The following is a 22298-nucleotide window of genomic DNA, read 5'->3' as shown; positions in this document are numbered from 1 at the left end:
TGACCCTGCTCATAGGATGCTCCTAAATATTTGTTAAATGAATGAATGAGTGAATTAATGAGTGCATTTAATTAGCTAGTACATAGATGTTCAGTAGCTCATTTTGGACCTGTGAAAGCATGAGGTTCATGCATCAGTAACACATTACTTATGAGTAGTGAGGAAAATAAAAAGCCAGAAAATATTTCACCCCACACGTCTATCTATACCTTAAGTTGTCACTTAAAAAACACAGGCATAAAATGATGAGTCATTTAGTGCATGTGCTAGTGTCTATTGGAAGGTAAGAAATTATTCTCATTCACACAGTATATTTTTTTTGTGAATCCTCACCTGAGGATATTTTTTCGAGTGATTTATTTTTAGAGAGAGAGTAGAAGGAAGGGAGGGAAGGGGCAGAGAGAGAGAGAGAGAGACATTGATTGGTTGCCTCCCACACAAGCAGCAACTGGGACCAAGGACCAAACCTGGAACCCAGCTACATGCCCTTGACCGGGATTGAACCCGTGACCTTACAGTGTGTGGGCCAATGCTCTAACCACTGAGCAACACTGGCCAGGGCCACAGCAGATCTTGTTCTTTTTTTGCCCCTGTAATAAGTAGCAGTTACTCGAAATGCTGATCTGGGCGGGTGATAGGGCACACCACCCATCACAGCATGGAACTCGGGGCCCACTGCCTGCAGACCGCCGGGCTCGGCACCTAATGAACATATGGTTTTTGGAAGCTCACACAACGGTGTGTCCTCAGTTCAGCTTATTTGCTTTGAAGGAGCACCCTGGGCTTTGATTTTGGTCAGGTTCTGGAAGAGAAGGCAGATGTTTAACCAAAGTGAACGAAGTGACGTGGGGCTGGTCAGCCAGGCCACCGGTGGGAGACTCGCTGTGTCTGGCCTCACACGGTGAGGTGGGTGGGGATGGGCAGTGTGTCTCTGCTGCTCCCCAACAGCCATGCTCCTGCCCTGGAACAGGGCACAGGCGCCTGCTCACGGAAGCTGGAAAACCCGAGACGGAATGCCTGTCCACTAGACTCTCCTTTCATCTCTGACTCATTTGCAAAACTCCTAGGGGCCTGCATAACATGAAATGTAGACCAGGAAATTAAAATATCACAAGACCCACAAAGACGGTCCCTTCATAGGGGCAGGACATGGAACCAGCGTGTCTGATTGTCTTGACCCGTTTGGCTAGATTCTCTACTGCTTACTAACACATTTTATTTTTTAAAGTATTTTTATTGATTTCAGAGAGGAAAAAAGGAGAGGGAGAGAGAGAGAGAGAAACATCAATGATGAGAGAGAATCACTGATCGGCTGCCTCCTGCACGCCCCCTACTGGGGCTCAAGCTCACAACCTGGGCATGTGCCTTTGACTGGAATCAAACCTGGGACCCTTCAGTCCAAAGGCCGATGCTCTATCCACTGAGTCAAATCAGCCAGGGCCTTCCTAACACATTTTAAAAAATTGTAACTATTATAACATTTCCTAGAACTATGTAGCTAAGCAACAAATTTTAACGAACAATTCTTCTTGGAGGAAGAAGAAAGCTCTATTTCTATTACAACTTCCTGAAAAATGACCTTGACATCAGCCTGCACATGTCCGTGGGCGCTGAGGCATTCCGTGATGAATTCCTAGGCTTCCACACACACTGGACACCACACACTGGTGTATCCTTCCCTGCCTTTATGAGCTCATTGCGCAGTGACGCAGGCAGGTGGGTCGCTGATAGTATCATCACGACGGCATCGCTGAGTTCCCGTGGCTCTGGAAGTCTTCCTCCCTGTCTGCACGGAGACTCGGACAATAAGCAAGTCGCCGCCCAGCGTGTGCCCCGAGACCACACCAGCGGGAGGCGTGCTCCGTCAGCATGGTTGGCATCTGTCCTAGTACACGCATCCTGGACCAGAGGCCCTCAGAACAGAGGCGCTGACCCTCTGACATGACCAGACAAAAGTACACGCAGGAGGGCGATGGGCGGAGGAGTACGGATGAGAATCCTGTTGGCAAACCTACATGTCTTATTTCCTTCACCTCCTCACCCCGGGGGAAACGCCACGTTGTACTGAATGTCAGGAAAGCAGAGCGCCTTCTCTGCCCCCCGCCGCCATCCCCCGTGGGTTCCTGGCGTCTTCCCGGGAACCGGGTGCTGCGGTGAGGCCGGGCGGGCTGCTGCAGAGGGCGGGGACGGACAGGGACTCGGCACGGCTCCCGTCTCTGTGTCCCTCTCTCACACCGGGGACACGGCGCTCTAGCAGAATATTACCCGGGATGGCATCTGGCCCGGCAGCATCAGCTCTGGGGGAGCAGGGTCTCGGGCCCCAGTCTCTACCTGCTGACCCAGGGTCCCTGGAGGCAGCGCCCAGGGGCGGGCGTGTCTGCTGCCTCTCAGGGAAGCTGTCCCTCAGATCTGATGGTTACTGACAGAGTTCGGATTTGGCTGAAGCAGAGAACCTAGAGCGAGACAGAGCCTAGAGAAGGAGCAGAGCTGTGCCGTCCTTCCGCGGCGGGCTGGGGGAGGGGGCTGCGACAGCACAGCCTTCAGAGTAACCATGAGGGCTGAATGCCATAAGCATCATCACGGAGAGAAGACCGATTCTGGGAAGAAATGAATGCCAGGCCAGAAAACCCGGAGCCATTCCATCATGGGAGTGGCATTCCCGAGGAAACGCTGCGGGCGGGTGCCGGGGAGGCGATCACGGTGACTGTCACAGAGGAACGCGTGCCATGTGCCTCGCAGGTCAACGACGTGCTTGTCTTTCCACACAGGCTCTTCGGGAGGCCCTGAAGGTCGAGTGCGCTCCGCTTCCCGCGGACCGACTGGCGGGGCCTGAGCCGGGCTGCGGGCACGAGGAGATGAGGACAGAGATGGAGGTGCTCAGACAGCAGGTGAGAGGCTGCAGGGCGTGAGCGCGTGGAGAGGCTGGCCCGGGTCCGGCGCCTGTGGGCATCTGTGAGAGTCTGCTTTGCACAGTGTGTCAGACAGTCAGCTCATTTCAGAGCTTCTTGGCAGAATACAGAACAGGCACCTCAGACTCGTTCGCGGAAGGACCCGCGTGTCGGATGGGTTCAGAGGCTTGTCCAGGGTCGCACCAACGACCCTCTGGCGCGATTCTGTGGGCTTCAGGGAGGCATGCTTCACTTTGCAAACAGTGTTAACCGGGTCTCTGGGCCGTCTCGTCTCAGAAAGTGGGACAGCTGGGCTGTTGTTTTGCAGCTTTCGGCTTCCGGGCTTTTGAAAAACGAGGGTGGTCTTAAAGGGACTAGTACCCCACGCTGATCACAGTCACCGAGGGGCTAGGCCTGCTCCTCCGCCTCACACAGGCTCCGCCTCCTCCCCTCTCACCTCACCTCATTCCTGGCTGCCGAGCCTAAACATTAAGTATGTATACCTACATGGAAGTCTATGCGAGATGTTTAATTTCTTCCTCTCTCGTCGATTACATTTTGTAGTATTATAGACTTAAACTTGATGAACCGCCAGTTAAAACTCATTGCCCTGTTAGGGATGAAGGTATCAGGTGCATTAGTGTTAACAGACAAAATTCTAACTACTAGGTTCCCATATGCGTTATAATTTACGTCATGGTCTTGGAGGAATCCCTTTGCCTCATTCCCAAAGCTTCGTTTGTTATTTCCACAGCTCCACATGCTAGCCGTCCAGCCATTAGTCAGCACTGTGCCAATGGAAAACAATATTTAAATCAACTTTTCTTTTCTGAAATATTGGGAGCATCTCAGGATAGCTGTTCCATTGAAATATTACTACGTTTCTTTTTCTGTAATTTACCTCCAAAATTACCTGTGGGAACCTTTGAATAATCATGCTTTGGTTCTCCACATATATGCAACTTTCATCTCCAGGCTGTGCTCACCTGGTCACTTATGTTTGCACGCAGCATGTCAATATGTAGTGTCATCACTTCACCGCAGTTGCTAGCAAACTTCTCTCAGAACTCCACACAGGCGCCACATGGCTGCGCCCTGAGCTGGGGGTGGTGGCTTCTCTATACAGTCACACTTACCATGGGAAGAGGTCACCACAGCAACCAAATAGGCAGCCAATAATGGCTGAGGACAATGTTTCTCAAAATATCCACGTTATTACTCTACTTCTGAATCCATGGATTCAGAGAACAGTGGAGAATGGCCACGCTGAACAAAGAGAAAGCTAGCATTACAGTTACCATGACAGTCCCGTGTGTTAGGGGGAGCCCGCCTGAGGAAATTGTCATGGAAGGGAGAAAGGAACACGCAGACGGACAAGCCCAGCTAGCATTGCCCTTAGGAGGAAAGGAAGCCACAGTAACTGCGGCGAATGTCTCCTAGGTGCAAATCTATGAAGAAGACTTCAAAAGGGAGAGGTCGGACCGAGAGAGGCTCAGTCAGGAGAAAGAGGAGCTGCAGCAAGTGAACCGGACGTCCCAATCCCAGCTGAACCAGCTGAAGTCCAAGGTACACGGCAAAGCAAAGGGCCTTTGCCCACATGTGTGTGTTTCACTTTTATCCTCTCCCTTATGGGAGAACTCGAGACTTTTGGCTTCTGATATTTGACATTGAATTTTTTTGAGAGTTTAGCACTGGGGATGAAACTATCTATACTAATAAAAGGGTAATATGCTAATTTGACTGGATGTCCTTCTGGACAAAGCCATGGTGGCGGGGCCAAGGCAGAGGTAGTTAGAGGTGATCAGGCTGTCAGGGGAGAGCAGTTAGGGGAATAAGGCCAGCAGGGGAGAGCAGTTAGGGGCATCAGGCCAGCAGGCAGGCAAGCTGTTAGGAGCCAGTGGTCCCTGTGGGATCGGGCCTAAACCAGCAGTCGGACATCCCCCGAAGGGTCCCAGATTAGAAAGTGTGCAGGCCAGGCTGAGGGACACTCCCCTCCCGTGCATGAATTTTGTGCACCAGGCCTCTAGTTCTTAAATAATCTTGTGAGAAATTGGAAGCAACTGGGTATTTCTTTTAGTGTAAGTATAGTGAGGAGTTACCCAAGCAACTGGATTCCAAAATTCTTTTCTGAAGTCTAATTCTTTTGATCTTTTTCTCCTAATATTTATTTTGGTTGCATGGGAGCTGGCCTACCCAGGACTCCCACTCCAACCTGAAACTCTCCAGTGCAGTGAAGTTGTCTCCAAGTTCTTGTCACTTTCTTTGAAGGGCTGTGTTGGAATGTTCCTGTCTTCCACAAACATGCCCATGGCTACGTGTCATTTCCATGTCTGGTGGAACTGAGACGTTCCCTCTGGGGGGGTCCCAGGTGAAATGTGACTGGAGTGTTTGGGAAGCCAGTAATGTGAGCCCACTCATTAGAATGGGTTCTATTGAATGTAAGCTGCTAAAAGGAAGCAGAATAGACTATATTAAAAGCAGACTCAGGAAGCTACCATGATGGGTAGATATTAATGTGAATGAAGAAAATGCAGCGGACACAGTTTTGGCTTCAGAAAAGAAAATGCACCACAAACTATCTGACCCTGTCCCAGGACGTGCCCGACTCCTGTGGAATGTGACACGGTGGCCGCCTCCGTCCCATTCAATGAGTAGCAGAAGCTGTGTCCACACCCATATCTGCACCTCTCCCCTGACCCACCTCCCTGTGGAAATGAATCCCCCTAATGCTGAGAATGGTAATGCCCCCCCCCCCCACACACACACACTGGAATAACAATGTGAACCGCCCAAGTCTCCAGACTTCATTTGGGATTTTCAGGACGGAGCCCAGGCGTGTCTGGAAAACACGATGCCCGCCTGCTCTCCCCGCGCCTCCGCTCTGTGGTCCCCACACCTCCGGGCGTCACCGCGAGCTGGTCTCAAGCAGCGTTAGGAGGAGCCGCTCAGACCCTTCCTGATACGCAGATGCCTGTGCTTTGTCCACAGATAGAAGCCTGCCGGGTGGAGAAAGAAAGGCTGGAAAAGCAGTTGGAACAGGTACGTGCACGCTCACTGACCTCCCCGAGCCTCTCAGCGCTCCCCGCACCCCTGCCCCCCAGGACGGCAGCTCCCCCAGGCCAGTCCCAGGGCCTCCACGCTCCCCACGGGGCCTGGGCAGCCCTGTGCTCACGGTGGCCGAGCGCCGCAGAGAGAGCATCAGGGACCCCAAGCCCTGCACACACGAGAAACACATGTTCTGTGACACGTGACCTTAGCCCGAGCCCGTGTGTTCTCACAAGGAGTGTCCTGTGCAGACCACGGCCACCTGGGCGGCCACTCGCTGTGGTCCTGCAGTTGCTGACAGTTTACGGTGGGAAACTACCTCCGAGGCGTCCGCCTCTTCTGAGAAACAGGGGCCCCTCTCGGCCCAACCCTGTCCCGTCCCCCGGGCCGTCGTAGCCCTCATAGCCGTCCTTTGCTTCCTCTCAGACTAGTTGTGCCGAAGGGAGTCGCCTCAGGTAAGAGAACTTCCTGGAGCTCAATGGCGAGGACCTTCTCTGAAGACGGCTTAGTGAAGTTAATGCCATCTACCTCTCAAGTCTTGCTAATTTCTTCAAAATTAGAAAAATCGCAATTGCACCTCAAGTAACCCGGCCTGTGAGCTCATCTGTGTCCGTCCAGGGCCCACACTGACCTCCTCCTACTGTGACGGAGGGTTACGCCAGACTTATTCTAACCCTGGCCCAGGTGGCTCAGCTGGTCGAGCATCGTCCTGTGCACCAGAGGGTCACAGGTTCGATTCCTGCTCAGGGCACAGACCCAAGTTGTGGGTTCAATCCCTGGTCGGGGCTCATACAGGAGACAACAGATCCAAGTTTCTCTCTCACATTGATGTTTCTCTTCTCTTCCTTCCTCCCGCTCTGCTAAGATCAATTAAAAAAAAAAAGACTACCGGCCAGTGTGGCTCATTGGTTGGGTGTTGTCCTGAGCACCAAAAGGTAGCAAGTTGGATTTCTGGTCAGGGCACATGCCCGGGCTGCGGGCTCGATCCCAGGTTTGGGGTAGACAGAAGGCAGTTGATCGATGTTTGCCTCTCACATCAATGTTTCTCTTTCTCTCTCTCCCTTCCTCTCTCTCTAAAATCAATAAATTTAAAAAGAAAAACGGAAACCAAACCATGTGACTGTATAAAGCAAGTGTCAGTGTGAGCCCCCGGCTGCACCCACTCCCAGTGACCGACGGCCTTGTCTCCTCAGATGCATATCCCGCCCTGTCGCTGCGGCCTGGGTCTCCACCTGCCGGAGGCGGGCACGCCGGCCGGCCCCGGGGCTGTGCAGGACCTACCGAGGCTCCCGGTGAGTACGCTCGCTCTCCAGCCTGCGGGCTGGCCCGTGTTCTGATGTGTGTTCTGATGCGGTGACATCAGCCCGTCTCTGGAATGTGGCACCTTAGCTCCGCCCCCAATCTGCTGAGTGACAGGGCTACACGATGACTTGCCATATTGTGTCACTGACTTGCCATATTGTGTCCACAGAGATATGAACATTCACTACAAGGTGTCACAGTGAGCTCCAATCCCTGGCACACACACAGCATTTTACATGGGTCATTTTCAATGCCAGACCTGGTTCTACCAGGAGGACGTGTTTATGTACAAAGCAAAGCAAAGGGAATAAAGCAAAAATCAGTTCAAGAGATGCCCGTTCTGTTGTAAACTTAGGGTGAACGACTGTGGATAGTGCTGCATCTGGGCAAAATAGTTTTTGACATTTTCCAATTGGAAGGATATTCTTAAAGGGGCCACGAAAAAGTGACCCACTTCCACTGCTCTCCACAGCTGTGCACCAGGCAGGTGCATGGACAGTGGGGCAATGGTGTGTGAGCGTAACAGACGCAGACAGTTCGCCTGAATGTCAGCCCAGCACCCTCCCTGCCTCTCAGCCCAGATTCCTCCGTCCTCCCCCACGCCCTCATCCTGCCCGCGCAGATAGAGCCTTCATACAGGGAGAGAAAAGATGCATTTTTTGGTGTTTTGCATTTGGCCCAACCACTCCCCTCTCCCGCTGCTTTTATTAACGGTGCTTCTAATTTTGCAGAGTCTGAGACTTTAGCTGGATTTCCCCAGCAGAGCACCTACCGAGAGCAGGACCCTCCGGGGCCCCTACTTCTGTATCTGAATGTGACTCGAGCCCTTCCGCACAGGAGGGCCGGTGCCTGTGGCCGCAGGGATTTAATGAGCCTTCTGCTCGAACCCGGTCTTGCTGCAGAATCGCCACTTCTGTCTGCTCGCCTGCCTTCCTCCAGTTCTTCTGTTTCCTTACGTGCTTGCTGACTCTCAGTCTTTACAGAAACGTTTCTGGGAATCTTCCAATGCGGCCATGATTCCTTACACACTTTTTAGAGAAGGGAGATGTTAGTTAATATTGCGGAAACTATAAAGAGATAGAAATTTACTTAGATGTTGGCTCCTACGGGTTGAGGAATTGGAAAAATATTCTTGGGGTCGGTTGACTGTAAAGCCAATAAATCATCCAGGTTTATCTGGAAGTAAAATGGCTTTTCCTTCATACCATCATTCATGTACAGAAGACAGGAATTCTCCCGTCATAATAGCTCAGCAAACTTCCCTCGTCGATCACAAGAGATAAGGGCCCGATCATGTAAAATTACCACCCATAAGGCCTGCGTTTGAAAAAGATTCCAAGCCGTGTGTGAAGGCCCACGTTTTCAAGCAGTGCTTTCGTAAGCAAAATCTCAGCGTGACGGCAGAATTCACAAAGACGCCCGGAGTTAGCTTTAAGAGACCGTTTCCGAGCCGAGTGAAAGCACGTGCGATCGGGTTTGTAAAATTACAGCGCGTTCAGTTCACCCGCTTTGGGCACCTGGGCGGGATGCGGGCGGAGGCGCAGCCCCTCACCCAGTGCATCGCGAGGGAACCAGAGGCCATCTCCTTTCCTCCCCAGCTTTTTGTGCTCCAAGGGATCTAAGAGCCGAGGTGTCTGAGGGGGGTCGGGTGGTGCTGGGGGCGGGGCGCAGGCTGTGCTGAGAGCAGCTCTCTGGCGTCTTGTCAGGGACTGAGCTTTGGGGCTACCTCCAGTGGCCGGGCCGCCCTGCAAAGCTCCCTGGGCTCCGGGTTGGAGCAAGTCCCCGAGTTCTCTGAGAGGTGACTGAACTGGGGAAGGACAGGTGTGAACTCGGTGCCTGGGGAGGACGCAGGCCGAGCGCAGGGAGCAGAGACAGACGAGCCACCTCGCGGGCGGGTCTGGCTCAGGTTGCCGTTCCGAGCGGTTAAAATCCTGGGCTGGGAACTGCATCTGGAAACCGCCCAGCACAGGCCGATTTAAGAAAGGCAGTTGGTGTGACGTGTTCCCTGATGTTCAACATCCAGCTGCTCTTCGCTGGCGGGAACCTGGGAGAAATCCCTAGAGAAACACCCAGGTGTGCGCTCTGGTGTCAGCCTCCCAGCCTGACCCATCAGGCACGGGGGGCAGGCTTTCTGGAACAGTGCTAGGGGGGGGGGGGCACAGCTGTACTGCCCCCACCCTGAGCCCCGAGGCCAGGTCCTCCCTCCACAGCCCAGCTTTCCCCCTGGATCCACCAGCAAACACTAAACTTGTCATGTTTCTCTCTGGTCTTCCTGCTGCCTCCTGTGTGAAGTTCTAAAAGGAACTTTGTTATTTGTTGATAGGAAATGGCTTTATTTATGGGCTATAGTTAAGTTTTACAGAAGTGTTTATACTTCGGCAGACATCCCAAACACATCTGTTTTGGAAAAAGAAAATGTGCCACAATTCTGGCCTTCCACGGAGTGGATGGGGGGCGGGCAGGAGGGGGCCCGGGTGCTGGGGGGGGCCTCAGAGATGAGCGGGACCGCCAGCGGCTCGGGTAGAAGCGACTTGTGCAGCCTGTGGGACGAAAGCCTCAGGGCCTCGCTATCCTCTGCACGTGCCCCCTGCGCGTTTGACCCCATGCTCTAACCCCGCTTCTTGTTCCCACAGCCAGACCGCCAGTGGTGTGCCCCCGGCCGGCTGCCCCCGGATGCGCAGCGCGCAGCGCATGGTAAGGCCACAGCTGCTCTGAGCGTTGTGTCAGGTTTGCGTGCTGATGGGGCGTGTGGGGGACGGTGACTCGCGTTCGTTTGTGAGGATGACGCGCTGCAGGGTTGTGCTGCGCACACAGCTCTGCTCTGCGCACCTGGGCTCGGCCTGAAGTCCTGCAGGAAAGCAGAAGGCTCTCACGCAGAAGCGCGTGGGCCCGGTTCTGGCTGCCTCTGCTTTCCAGCCTCAGCGCCAGGGTCCCATCTGGGCGAGACGCAGGCTTGGAGCGGGTGCATCCACAACAGGCTCTGTGATTCCCCTCCCAAGGCCAGATGCTCCCCCCTTGGGCGGGGGCCTCGCCCCACAGATGTTTCCCATGTCACTGGCACACGGACAGAGGAAACCGGAGGCTCACATGTGTTCCCTGACGGCTGATGTCAGACCCCGTTCCGCCGGGCGTGCCACACGCCCACCGCCGAGCTGCCGGAGAGACTAGAAAGCCACCAGAGAGTGCCCACACCTGAAGGACTCTTTCATCTCGTTCTCCTCTGGCTCCCACTCTTCTCCGCCTTCCGGAGCCGGCTCCCCTTTCTCCAGCGTGTTTCTCACGAGGCCACCCAGGAGTGGGCCGTGTCCGCCAGGCCGTCCTGGCCCAGTTCCCGTCACCGTCCCACTTCCCTCCGCACACAGGCTGAAGTCCGCGGTGTGCGCATTCAAGCGTCTGAGGACACACACCCGGGCCCTCGCACTCAGCTGCCAGCGGCTGGACTCCACTGAGGAAAGCTGCAGACGAGCCATCCAGCATCGGGCACAGCTGGAAGCTGAGCTCACTGAGTCCGCATCTGAGGTCACAGAACTCGGGGTTTCAGGACAAGGAGCCCACTGCGGGGTGAGAGCAGGGAGCCGGGGACGCCCGTGCAGCTGCCAGGCTGTGACGCTCGCGTGACCAAGGGCTGCTCCTGGCCGTCGGGAACGGAGCCCCTGGAGCTGTGCCGTGCACACCTGGCCAGCTGTGCACGGCTGCACGGGCGCGGCAAAGGCCTCGGCTCGGACCATCACAGAGAGGAAAGAGAGAAAGTGAAACGGCAGGTTTTCTTTCTCCTTTGCTTCCACTACAAATACAACCACTGGGCCTCAGAGGTGCTTGGTGCAGCCACAGTGAGCGCTTATCAGAAAGGCTGCTATTTCCCACAGTCACCACTGGGGGCGTCGGAGATGTTGAGATCCGATAGCTGAGTTTAATAGCTGGGTTGTCACCCCAAAATTATAATTTTTCACTTTAGATTGGTCTGGAATGAATATTAAAGATATTTTCTTCCTGAATTACAGTTTAATCACTAGAAAATGTAATTACTCAGAAGAAAATTCAGTAACATCATAAGGCCATCTATATATCACTATTAGATTCTTCCTGGACCAATGTTACAGAAGCTAATCATGATATAAAATGGAAATGAGCTGAGATGAACCAGAATAAAATATGAAAACATAGGATTTCATAGTTGGTATAGGAAACTTACTGATTTTTGTCTATTTGGGAAGAAATAGAATGAATTTTGTGATGTAAACGTGCTATGTGAGTTGCTACAGAGGTAAAATTAAAAAAAAAAAACAAGCCTCTGTTATATGTTAACCTAAGTATTTTTAAAACACTGTTTTAATCTTCCCAGGATGCTATAAAGTAGGCTTTATTGTTGTACCATTCTACAAAGGAGGAAACTGAGGCTTGGGACTGGAAGTAGCATGCTGAGACCGCCCCTGAGGAAGACTCGGCCTGGGGTGACATTCACACGTACGAACCCCACACCTGCGCTTGAATCACAGCCCAGGGGGCCCTGAACACGTGCCCGCTGCTGCATTAGAAGTTTATAAAGTGAGAGCTATGGACATGAGAACGGGGGCTGTGGGAAGCTTGTACCAACCCTCAGTCATCTCCTCTTCCCACGGGCACGTGGCGTGGTGCTCCGTGCTGCTCGTGGCCGCTGACAGCATCCCGGGGCGAGGCCCGGTCCTGGGCAAGGTCAGGTGCGTGACACATACGTGAGGAGCAGCCGGGGCCAGTGGCCTGGTGGGAACCGGCCGGGCAGCTTTGTTGCCATTAGAACCCTGTCCTTTCCTCCCAGCACAGCCCGCAGCCGCCTGAGCTGTCCGCAGCAGGGCCAGGCTGAATGTGGCCAGGGGCACACCATGGAGGACATTCCTCACCCCGAAACCTACGGCTGTGGCTCCTCCGCCAGCTCCCAAAGCTGATGCTCTTACAGCCCCACCAGGCCCCGCAGGGCAGACGCCGCAGTCACCCTGCACGGGCCTCTTCGTGCCATTATTGCATTTCAGTAGTGGCTCTTGGTGGTTGTTTTTTAAGTTTTTTTATTGTTGTTGTTGTTAATTTTCACCTCAGGATATTTTTTCTATTGATTTTTAGAGAGAGTGGCAGGGACGGGGAGAGTCAGAGAGAGAGAAACATCCATGTGAGAAAGACACATGCGCTCCCACATGTGCTCAACTCGGGGCCAGGGATGGAGCCTGCAACCGAGGCCCGTGCCCTTGACTGGATCGAACGTGAGCTCCTTCGGTGTTCGGGCCCACGCTCTAACCACTGAGCGACTGGCTAGGGCTTTTTTCTTTGCTTGTTTGTTCATTTACTTGGAAAACTCCTTTTGGGGTGTAGGGCCAACCCAATCGCTCAGATTCTCAAAGGGAATTCTGTGGTATTGGCAGCTAAGCAAATGGGGGCTTAGACATCTTTTATTGCCCAGATGTTGTTGTTCAGACAGTAGTCATTGTTTTAGTGTATGACTGATATGTTTACACCCCACTATTCAAGAATAGACTACTTGTCAAGACCCCCCTATATTTTGGGGTACAAGTAACAAAATTCAAGCAACAGAAGGAAAAATGGGTGGAAAATTAGACTCTGATACTCTATAAACGAAAATTATTTCTTAAAACTCCTATCCTTTTTATTCATAGAAGAACTTGAAATACTACTTACTAGAATATTTAAGTGAAATTATCCTTTCAGAACGTGAACATTTAAATTGACATTAATTAGTGTCTGTGCTTGGCAGGTGGTCTTGGTCTCTGTTTTATTAACTTCCTGTGACTGCTGACAAGTTCGCTTTCTGGCCCCAAAGGATGAAGCACGTTACATGTTCCCTAATATCTTGCCCTTAGAACTATTCCTCTTCAGGACAACTTAACCCGAAACGGTGGCTCTGGCGTCTCCAAGCTCAGTGTTTGCAGAGCATCAGCCTGTGGGATTTTTAAAGGCACAAAGGGCATAAAAGGTGATTACATTTCTATGACATCACCAGACCCTCCTTTAACAGTCCCGGAGCCGGCTGCTGCTCTGTGTGTGAATAAACCTTCTGAGTGAGGCTTAGACCATGTGACAGCCGGTCTCCCCTCCTGCTGCTACCCAGCCGAAGGCAGCAGAGGGCTCGCATGCTTGGCGTCCAGCCAGCCCTGGGCCGTGACTCAGTGGTGCCGGCCGATGGAGCCGTGGCCGCCCGCCCGTCCATTGTGCTCCGGGAGGGTCTGACGGACCCTCATGCTACTCACCCGCACCCCTGTCAACTCGCAGCCTAGAGCGGAACGGACACCGAGAGTGGCTAATGGGACGCATAGTGAGCAAGTGGGGTTTGCACCCACCAGCAGGCACGGCCCCCCTTCCTGGCACATGAGGCCCCAACATCCCCTGTGCGTGTCTTTTGCCGGTGGCTGCACCCGGAGCAGCGTCTCAGGGCAAGCGTGTCCCTCCTGCACCCGGCGGGACGCTCCGCCTTCCCTCCCAGGAGTGAGGCCCGGCCTTTGGCCTTCGCCGTGCCAGCTTTCCATTCGCCAGGGGTTATTGCATCCGCACCGTCTCAGGGGCAGTGACCTACCACACAAGGGCACTGCCGAAGGTACAAAGGAATACGTTTCCGGACGTTGTAAGATGCCTAGGCGTGGGACGGATGAAATTGAAACGTCAGGTTGCTTCATCAGCGATTATGCTTCTGGACCCAAATTCACATTCCAACACAGGGGCACGTGCAGTGGCTACGGTGCTCAGGAGCACAGAGCTGACGGCCGGGAAAGCAACTCATTCTGTTCCACAGCGTTTGCTTAGCGTGCCTTCGAAATACCAACTGCAGGTCAGCAGGGTAACCCACGGGCACATTCTAGGTGTTACCAGGAATAAGGGAAACACCTCCTTTCTTGGCATCAATGGGATTTTTTCCCTGCTCCCATGAGTGGGCCATTTTGAGTTTATCTTCTTGTGGCACCCAAGGTCTTATCCTGGTCCTACAAACTATCCCAAGGTTTCCATCCTGGTCTTCATGCCCGAACTTCTTCACGATGCCCCATCCTTCAGTGTAAGTGTGTCTTGTTACCGTGAAACCACCACCACCTCCCCCCGACCCTCGTTAGGTTCGGGCTGCCTGTTGCTGTGTCCAATAAGGAAGGCAGGGTCGAATCAGATAAGGCGTTTACTGAGAAGGCCGGCCCACCAAGAAGACAGGGCGCTTACAAGCATCCAATCCTGCCTCCCAGCAGGTGCAGGGGACAGGGTATAAAGGGGAAGGGGCTGGGGTGAGGAATGCAGCTCCATGCAGGCCTGGGGGTCCACGGATGTCAACTATCGTCTTTAGGCATCAGCGATGAGATGATGTTGATGAGATGATGTTGCTGAAATGATGTTTTGACTCCTGGTGGGTCGGTCCGACCCTGCTTATTGGTTCTGTTTGCGGGATTCACAGCTGAGCCACCTCCTCAATCGCTCCTCACAGGCCTTGAAAAAGAAACTTCAGAAAAACGTAACCCCCTATTCACATAAGTGTATGTGTTCTGAGATTTAAAATACTATGATTATTTTTCAGATTAATTCAGATTACAAGTCCCCCCTATCTTTCTCTTCTGTGGCTTTGACGGCAGGGCCCCAGGGAAATGTTTTAAAAGTAGTTTATCTGGCCAGCTATGTTTCTATGGTTAAATACTGACCCTAACAGCAGCACATATGACTCAGTGTCATAGCAAATGCCATGCCCACCCACCCGCAGGAGAAGCGGAACGGAGTGTTCCTCTCGGGCTCGGCTGCCCCTGAGCCGCACGGGGCCTCCCAGAGCGCAGGCACCTGGCCCCTCCTGCCTCGAGGTGTCTCGGCGGGCACTGTGGGCAGCTCACCAATAAACCATTTCTGTTCTACCAGCCCAGAAGTTTACGTTAACCCTAAGCCAGAAGGCGAGAGGTGGGCTGCTTCTCTTTAATCTGAAACATCTTTCTGCTGTTTTCATAGGTTTCTCCTCAGAAAAGAAAGGTGACCAGTAGCCTGAGGAGCGTGGGCGCAGGGAGCCGGGCGGGGTGCTCGCTGCCTGTGACTGTGGCTGGCGCCCGCCAGCTGCACACCACCTGCCCCGCCACCTGCCCCGCCACCTGCCCCGCCACCTGCCCCGCCACCTGCCCCACCACCTGCCCCGCCACCTGCCCCGCCACCGTGCGACGTGCCTGGGCCCGGGCAGAGGAAAAGACTCTGATGGCTGAGATCCCGTGGGGTCTGCGAGGCCAGGGTGACAGGGCCCACACACCGCCGTGTCCTCGGCACAGACTGGCAGACGGATCGCGCGCCACTCCCTGAGACCTCGGCACAAGGGGTGTACAGGGGCGGCTTCGTGATCTCGGCACCTCCCGCTGGTGCGATATTGTATGTGACGTAAATATATATTCCCTGGGGAAGGTGTCTGCGGGGTCAGTGTTTGCTCTGGGGAGTTTTAGAGGCCTCAGCCTGTCGACGGGTTAGCTGGGCCTCACTCCGGGCCTCACTCCGGGCCTCAGAGACCCCAAAAGCAGGGCTGCGGAGGTGTATATACACGTGTGGAAACCACAGTGCTTCGACCTGAATAAAATGATAAACTTGCAACCTTTCCTTCCTTGAGGTGCGGAGAACTGGGCGCCCGCTGCCTTCGCGTTAGGTGACTGGACCGGGGAGGGCGTCCTGGCATGAGGGGCACCAGGGGCTGCGCCCGCCTTTGCTCCCAGAAGCAGCTCAGAGACCTGGGTTTGCGGTTAAATTCGTGGTTTTCTTTCCTGTGGACTCGAGTGGTTATTAATGAAAAGCATAACCCCGACTTCTCACACCAATAAAATGGAAAACCAATGTTCCCAAGTCCCGCAGGCACTCAGTGCTGCCGCGGAGCCGCACCGGGGCGTGCAGGTGTCTGACGGTTAAGCCGCCTTCAGCGTCTGAAGCCCGTGCATTTGCTGAGGCTTCTTCGGGGACCTGGATCCGCTGCGGGGTGTGACCCACGGGCGGCGGGGCCGCTGGAAGCACCTGAAAACCAGGCCATCGGCCGAAGCTGCAGCCGCGGGAACCACCCAGACTCCGTGCCGAGATGATAGAGGGGCAACGTCCGGAAACCCCTCGGCTTAAGTCCAGCGCAAGTGTTTTGGGTGTTTTTTTCCAATTTCTGGAAATACTTGAAGCATCGTGTAAAGGAAGGTGTAGAGCCCTGACCATCCACCACGTCCAGCCTCGTCTTCCGCTCTCGGACACAAGGCCTGAGAAGGAATTGTCCTTCTGTGAATTCTGTAAAGCCTTTTTTTGCTCCTATTTATTAAAGAGGTGAGTCATGCTTGAGCCGCACTTCAGTATAAGTGAATCAGGACAATAGAACTCACGAGTCAGTTGCACTGAAACATTTTGGCATATTTATTTATTTTTAAAATATATTTTATTGATTTTTTACAGAGAGGAAGGGAGAGGGATAGAGAGTTAGAAACATCGATGGGAGGGAAACATCAATCAGCTGCCTCCGGCACACCCCCTACTGGGGATGTGCCCGCAACCAAGGTACATGCCCCTGACTGGAATTGAACCTGGGACCCTTCAGTCCACAGGCCAATGCTCTATCCACTGAGCCAAACCGGTTAGGGCGCATTTTGGTATATTTAAAAAATTCCCCTTCTCTCCGATTAGTGACAAAGCCATTGTAACATCAACGTGTAGGGGTGGGAGGGTTCCCACGGAGGGGCACCCGGAGAGTGAGATCTGAGTGTACCTGCCACCCGCTGAGGCCCGCGTCCCCTGCACCTGCGCCCCCTCCCTCCGCTGCTCCCCCTGCAGCGCCTGCCCCGCCCTGGGAAGACCCTCGCCCAGCGCTGCCCTTCTAGGAGGTTCCACCAGCAAACAGACTTGGGCCACGGGTGCGCTCCATACTCCCGATGGGAACACTGGGGATATGGAAACAGACACCAATGCTGGCCCCCCAGACCCCGAGCTCCGCCTTCCCTGCAGGCGGGGGTCTCTCAGGTGAACCCGCACCTCACACAGCATCAGGACGGTGAGCATCCAAGGCACAGGGCTTGCTGACGGAACACGGAACGTAGGTGCCATCCTCATGGGGACACTGCGGGGAGCAGACGCCCCTCCTCCTTCCTCGAGAACAAACGTGTTCCCACGGCCACGCGCCCCTCAGAGCTGACCCCAGCTCCCGGCCGTGCCCGGCGGTGAGAGCAGCCTCCCGCTGCCAGTTCTGGGAGACCAGGTGAGGCGCAGGGGTGCAAAGCGGGCGTGCAGGGTGAGCGTGCGAGACAGTCTCTGCTCGTCTTCCTTCTACTCGTTACTCTATTGCTTCCCACACGAACACCTGTGCACCTGCTCTGGCCACACCTGTGTGATGGGACCCGACACGATCAGATGCCGTCCACGAAAGGCTACACCGGCCAGCCAGACGCCATCGGACCCTGGGTTACCGGCTGCACATCCTTGCGAATTTTACAGTGGAAAACACTGGAATAAGACACAAAATACCTACCGTTCTCCACGTGACTCTCTCCTGGTCTGACAAAGCCCCTTCAGAGATGTGAGAATGGGGCAACCTCGGGGCAAGTCCCACCGGAATAACACCCCCTCAGCCCCTGGCGACTCCTTCCTTCTCTTCCGGAAGTGCTGACGTGACTAACTGGTGACTTACGTCCGATGGGGTGCTAATGAATAAGCCATCGGAATAGAGCCCCTTTGGGTCTGCACGATCGGGGGAGGGGTGCTCGGAGAGTTAGGCTCTGGCTCTGTAAACCTCGGTCACTCCGTAGCAAATGTTAACTCAGACACAGAGCAGCGCCTCAGTGAGAAACCAGGGCCGAATCCCAACACCTTCGCCATGTCCTGCGAGTCCACGCGCTTCGGGACGACCGCCCCTTCTACACACGCCCGGCCTCTCATCGGGACCAGTGAGCTGCCCGTCGGTGGCATTTCTTAGAATGACTTTGTTTGACAGACATGGGCCGTGTGGGTCGTGAGGGCCGACACTAAAGAAACCGCGGCACCTCCTGCTCTTCCCAAGTCGAAGGGGACCCCTCCCAGCCCGGGGGGGGGGGGGGGGGAGTGCCTGTCAGCCTTTATTCCCAGCACAGTCCCTGGCCTTCCAAGGTCCATAAAGTATCACCTTCCTTCTATAAACCACAGCCACCAACCAGCAAAATTGGGCAATTTAAATCAAGCAAAATATTAAAAGACTCAAGTGTTCTAACAAAATTGTGTACCTTTTTTTTTAAAAAACAAAAATGTATTATTTTGGTAATCAGCAACATCTTCCATTTCCCCCGGAGGACAACTACCCTTTACTTTGTATGATCCCCGGTTCACGGTGGTTCTGACCGTGTGGCAGACTCCATCTTTCCGAACACAGTCCAGGTTAATCTCAGCACCCGGAGCAGTTATTATAAAACCTTCCCAAGCTGGAACGGCTTTTCATTCTCTCAAACCTGAGGAAGGGGGGGCTCCAGTTGGATTTCTCCATCGCGCAGCGCGGGCGCGGCCTCACCGTGTCTGGCGGGTGTTTGTGTTGCCCGTGCGTGTGGCCCTGTGAGCGCGTGGCCCGTGCGTGTGGCCCCGTGAGCGTGTGGCCCGTGCGTGTGGCCCTGTGAGCGCGTGGCCCGTGAGCGCGGCGTCCCTTTGCAGACAGGACAGGGCCTCTCCAGGAGCACGGCCCGGCCCGGAGCAGTGACACTGGGACAGAAGGCACCCCGGAGCCTCCCTGCGTCTCACACACTGGCCAGGGCAGCAGCAGAGTCCCTGTGGGCCCCGCACCCGGAGGCGGCCACGGACAGCCTCTTGGCCGCAGCGCTCGTCGGCACGTGTCGTCAGCGCACGTTCAGCAGGACCGGGTCCTGGCTGGAGTGGGGCTCCTGCCCGGCTTTCAGTGCCCACGCCTGCCAGCCTGGGGCTGTGATGCATGGCGAGCCACCAGTTGGGGCTTTGAAGTGGTCTGTGTATGGTTGAACCGTGGGAACACGTTTGTTCTCGAGGAAGGAGGAGGGGCGTCTGCTCCCCGCAGTGTCCCCATGAGGATGGCACCTACGTTCCGTGTTCCGTCAGCAAGCCCTGTGCCTTGGATGCTCACCGTCCTGATGCTGTGTGAGGTGCGGGTTCACCTGAGTGGTCTCCACCCAAGTCCGCCTGCTGCTGGCAAAACCAAGTGGAACGCAAAGGCGTGTGCTGGAAACATCTGGCGTGCCGAGCTGCACACTGAGCCACCCGGACGTCACCCACGGCCTCACCCACACGGAACTGGAAACGTGGCCGCCCTGTGAGTATCTTCATCGTGTGGGAGAGACATCCCAGAACGTCGCTGTGTCACCGAAGCTGACCCCGTGATGCGGTTGTGACCTGGCAGAATGAATACCTTGAAAGGCACATTCCCAACAGAACACTCCTCCGAGGAGAGTGGATTTAAAAACTTCCCGCGACGAGACCGGCCGTCAGCTTCCCAGGTGTGTTTGCTGTTGGACGTGGTTCTCCGGCGGCTGGGAACTTGCAAAGATTTCTCACGCGGGAGCTTTTTATCCAGCATCGCTACCCATTTCCAGTGGTTCCGAGGGTACGGAACACCTCCCATTCCCCAAACTCTCCTTTTTGTTTTTATTTTGTTTTTAATTTTTTCCCATTACAGCATAGGGTTACGCATGCTTTACCGGCGTCGCCCCTGACATTTCCAGTGCGCACCGGCCCAGGCCTCGTTATTAGATATTATCAGCTCTCCTCCCTGTGCGGTACTTCACCGCCCTGTGACTGTCTGTGACGGCCACCCTGTGCTTCTCAACCCTCCACCTTTCACCAGCCCCCGCCCTGCGGCAGCCGCCAGGCTGCTCTCTGTGCCCACGCATCTGTCTGGCTCATCAGATTCCACATGCCGGTGAAATCATGTGGTATTTGTCTTCCTCTGCCTGACATATTTCACGTCCCTGACCACGTGTTTGTGATTCCCCGAGTGAATATTCCTTCTACTTCTGATCGGGCGTGTAGTATACAAACGAGGATCCTGTGTGAGTTCAGAGGGAACATGAAGAACTAGCGTCTGGAACCCTGTCTTCCTGAACTTGGCTTGGAGCCTTGACCCAGAGCCGGGCCGTGGCTTCCTCCTTCCCAAGTGTTCCCGAGCGTTTCCTCCTGACAAACCACCGAAGGCAAGACAGGAGTGAATGTGTTGGAACTTAGACACTTGGGGAAGATGTGCATCACAGATAAAAAATTCAGGCCACTTTTGCAAATATGTTTGTTTCCATACATAAATGTTAAGTACAGTTGTGATGTCAGGAAATGCGCCATGCACATTCCGTGATGCTCACACTCCAGACATACCGCGTGTCCCCGGGAACATGCCTTCCGCAGTGTGAAAACTTGATGGAACAGCTTCTTCCCATTCTAAAATCTTAGAGTTTGTTTGATATTAGGTTGCAATATCATCCATCGTCAGTAGGTGCCGCCATTAACACAATTTACTGGAATGTGAGCATTCCTTAGTTCAGTGCATAAACTAATTAGCACATTTAAAGTTTAGTGTCGTAAATGTAGAAACGCATTGAAAATTACAGTTAGCCTTAGCCGGTTTGACTCAATGGATGTGTCTCTCACATTGATGTTTCTCTCTGTGTCTCTCCCCCTCCCTTCCACTCTCTCTAAAAATCAATGAAAAAATACCCTCCAATGAGGATTAACAAAAAAAAAAAGGTAGATTTATGCCCTGGCTGATTTGGCTCAGTGGTTAGAGTGTCAAACAGCTGACACGCTACAATAACTACATTAGCATCGTGATATAAACATGGTAGTGCAGGACGTTATTATTAGCAGGTGTAATAGGAAAGCTAATTTTAATTTATCCCAATGCACTATGAATCTAATATCTAAAAGGTAAACATATTTCCATCGTCAAATCAGATCCCACGCAACTTTTCTCTTCTCTGGTTGGAAAATGAAACTGCACTTGGATGAGCCAACCTGAGAACAGAACTGGAGGGTAGGAAAAGGTCCGTTTTCTTCAAAACGCCTGAAGCGATGGCCTCCAGCCGGGGCCACCGGCTCTGCGCACCTGTTCCCACACCGAGCACCCCCGTGCGGGCCACCCAGCATCATCGTGGGTCAATACTCTGGCCCCCGCAACACACACACACACACACACACACACACACACACACACACACACGCCTGGCCTGGTAAACAGCTCGGCCTGGATCCTCACAGCAGCTCCCAGGCCGGAGACACCGGCAGCACACAGACCTGCAGTGACACCGGTCCCAGGGGAGAGGAGAGCCTGCCCTGCCCTGAGGGCAGCACTCCCAACACCACAATCTGGCCGGGTGAGCAGAGCAAGCCCAGACAGGGGCTGATCACCCCAAGGATGGCGTCCGCGTGAAGGAGCGCACACTGTCAGGCATGGCACAGGCTTCCGTGTGCTGGGGCCGCGGGGACAGAGTGCCACAGGGGGTGGCCTAGCAACGGAATGCACTGTCTCACAGCTCTGGGGCGGGGCACCCGAGGCCCCGGTGTGGCAGGGCCACCCTCCCGAGGCGGAAGCCAGCCTGCTCCTGCCTCCGCCCGGCCCCGGGCTGGGTGCCATCCGTGGACGCATCCCTCACCGCTGCCTTCACCTCACGCAGCGTTCTCCCTGCTGCGTGCCTGTGCTCCATGTCTCCTCCTTATATGACCTCCAGTCACACGGGCTTGGGGGCTCACCCAGCTCCAGTGTGAGCTCGTTCTGCCGTAACTCATTACATCTGCAATGACACTCTCTCCAATTAAGGTCAGACTGTGAGGTACTGGGTGTTAGGATTTCAATATATAAATGTGGGGGCACAATTCAATCTACAACAGTGTGTGTCCCCCATAAATGCTGACAGGAACCTGAGCTGCTTTCCTTCCTGGTCAGTGCATCTGGGGCTCATGGTCCCCTAGTTCTGCCCCACCGCCTGCCACCTCCCCCCCCCACCCCCCCATGCACCAGGCAGAATGCAGAGCCCAGAATGCTCACAGCATGGGGGGAGGCTGATTAGGAGCCTTGTTACACACTCCACGCTGCTCTTGGCATTTTGCATTCATACAGGCACATTCAGGGCGGCACACCCCGTGAGCATAGCG

General features: G+C 54.3%; 1 protein-coding gene across 8 annotated transcripts in view; it reads left to right on the top strand.

The window, feature by feature from the left end:
• Nucleotides 1-15753, top strand: part of TNIP3 (TNFAIP3 interacting protein 3) — a 28542-nt gene extending 12789 nt beyond the window's left edge. For 2 of the 8 annotated variants that reach the window (XM_079770533.1, XM_079770532.1), the window contains 6 exons: nt 2769-2888; nt 4329-4454; nt 5877-5927; nt 7127-7225; nt 9869-9929; nt 10235-11285. In XM_079770533.1, the coding sequence (XP_079626659.1) occupies nt 2769-2888; nt 4329-4454; nt 5877-5927; nt 7127-7225; nt 9869-9929; nt 10235-10335 (558 nt within the window). In that variant the 3' untranslated portion in view covers nt 10336-11285. Of the gene's footprint in view, nt 1-2768; nt 2889-4328; nt 4455-5876; nt 6342-6364; nt 6937-7029; nt 7226-9868; nt 9930-10234; nt 11286-11577; nt 12289-15185 lie in introns of those variants that run through there. The other 6 variants (XM_079770531.1, XM_079770530.1, XM_079770535.1 and 3 more) reach the window with 5 other exon arrangements.
• Nucleotides 15754-22298: the final 6545 nt, after the last annotated feature.

Source organism: Cnephaeus nilssonii (genome assembly GCF_951640355.1).
Source record: "Cnephaeus nilssonii genome assembly, chromosome: 5".
Classification (NCBI taxonomy): domain Eukaryota; kingdom Metazoa; phylum Chordata; class Mammalia; order Chiroptera; family Vespertilionidae; genus Cnephaeus; species Cnephaeus nilssonii.
The sequence above is the reverse complement of the archived record's forward strand: the minus strand, read 5'-3'. Positions and strand labels throughout refer to the sequence as shown.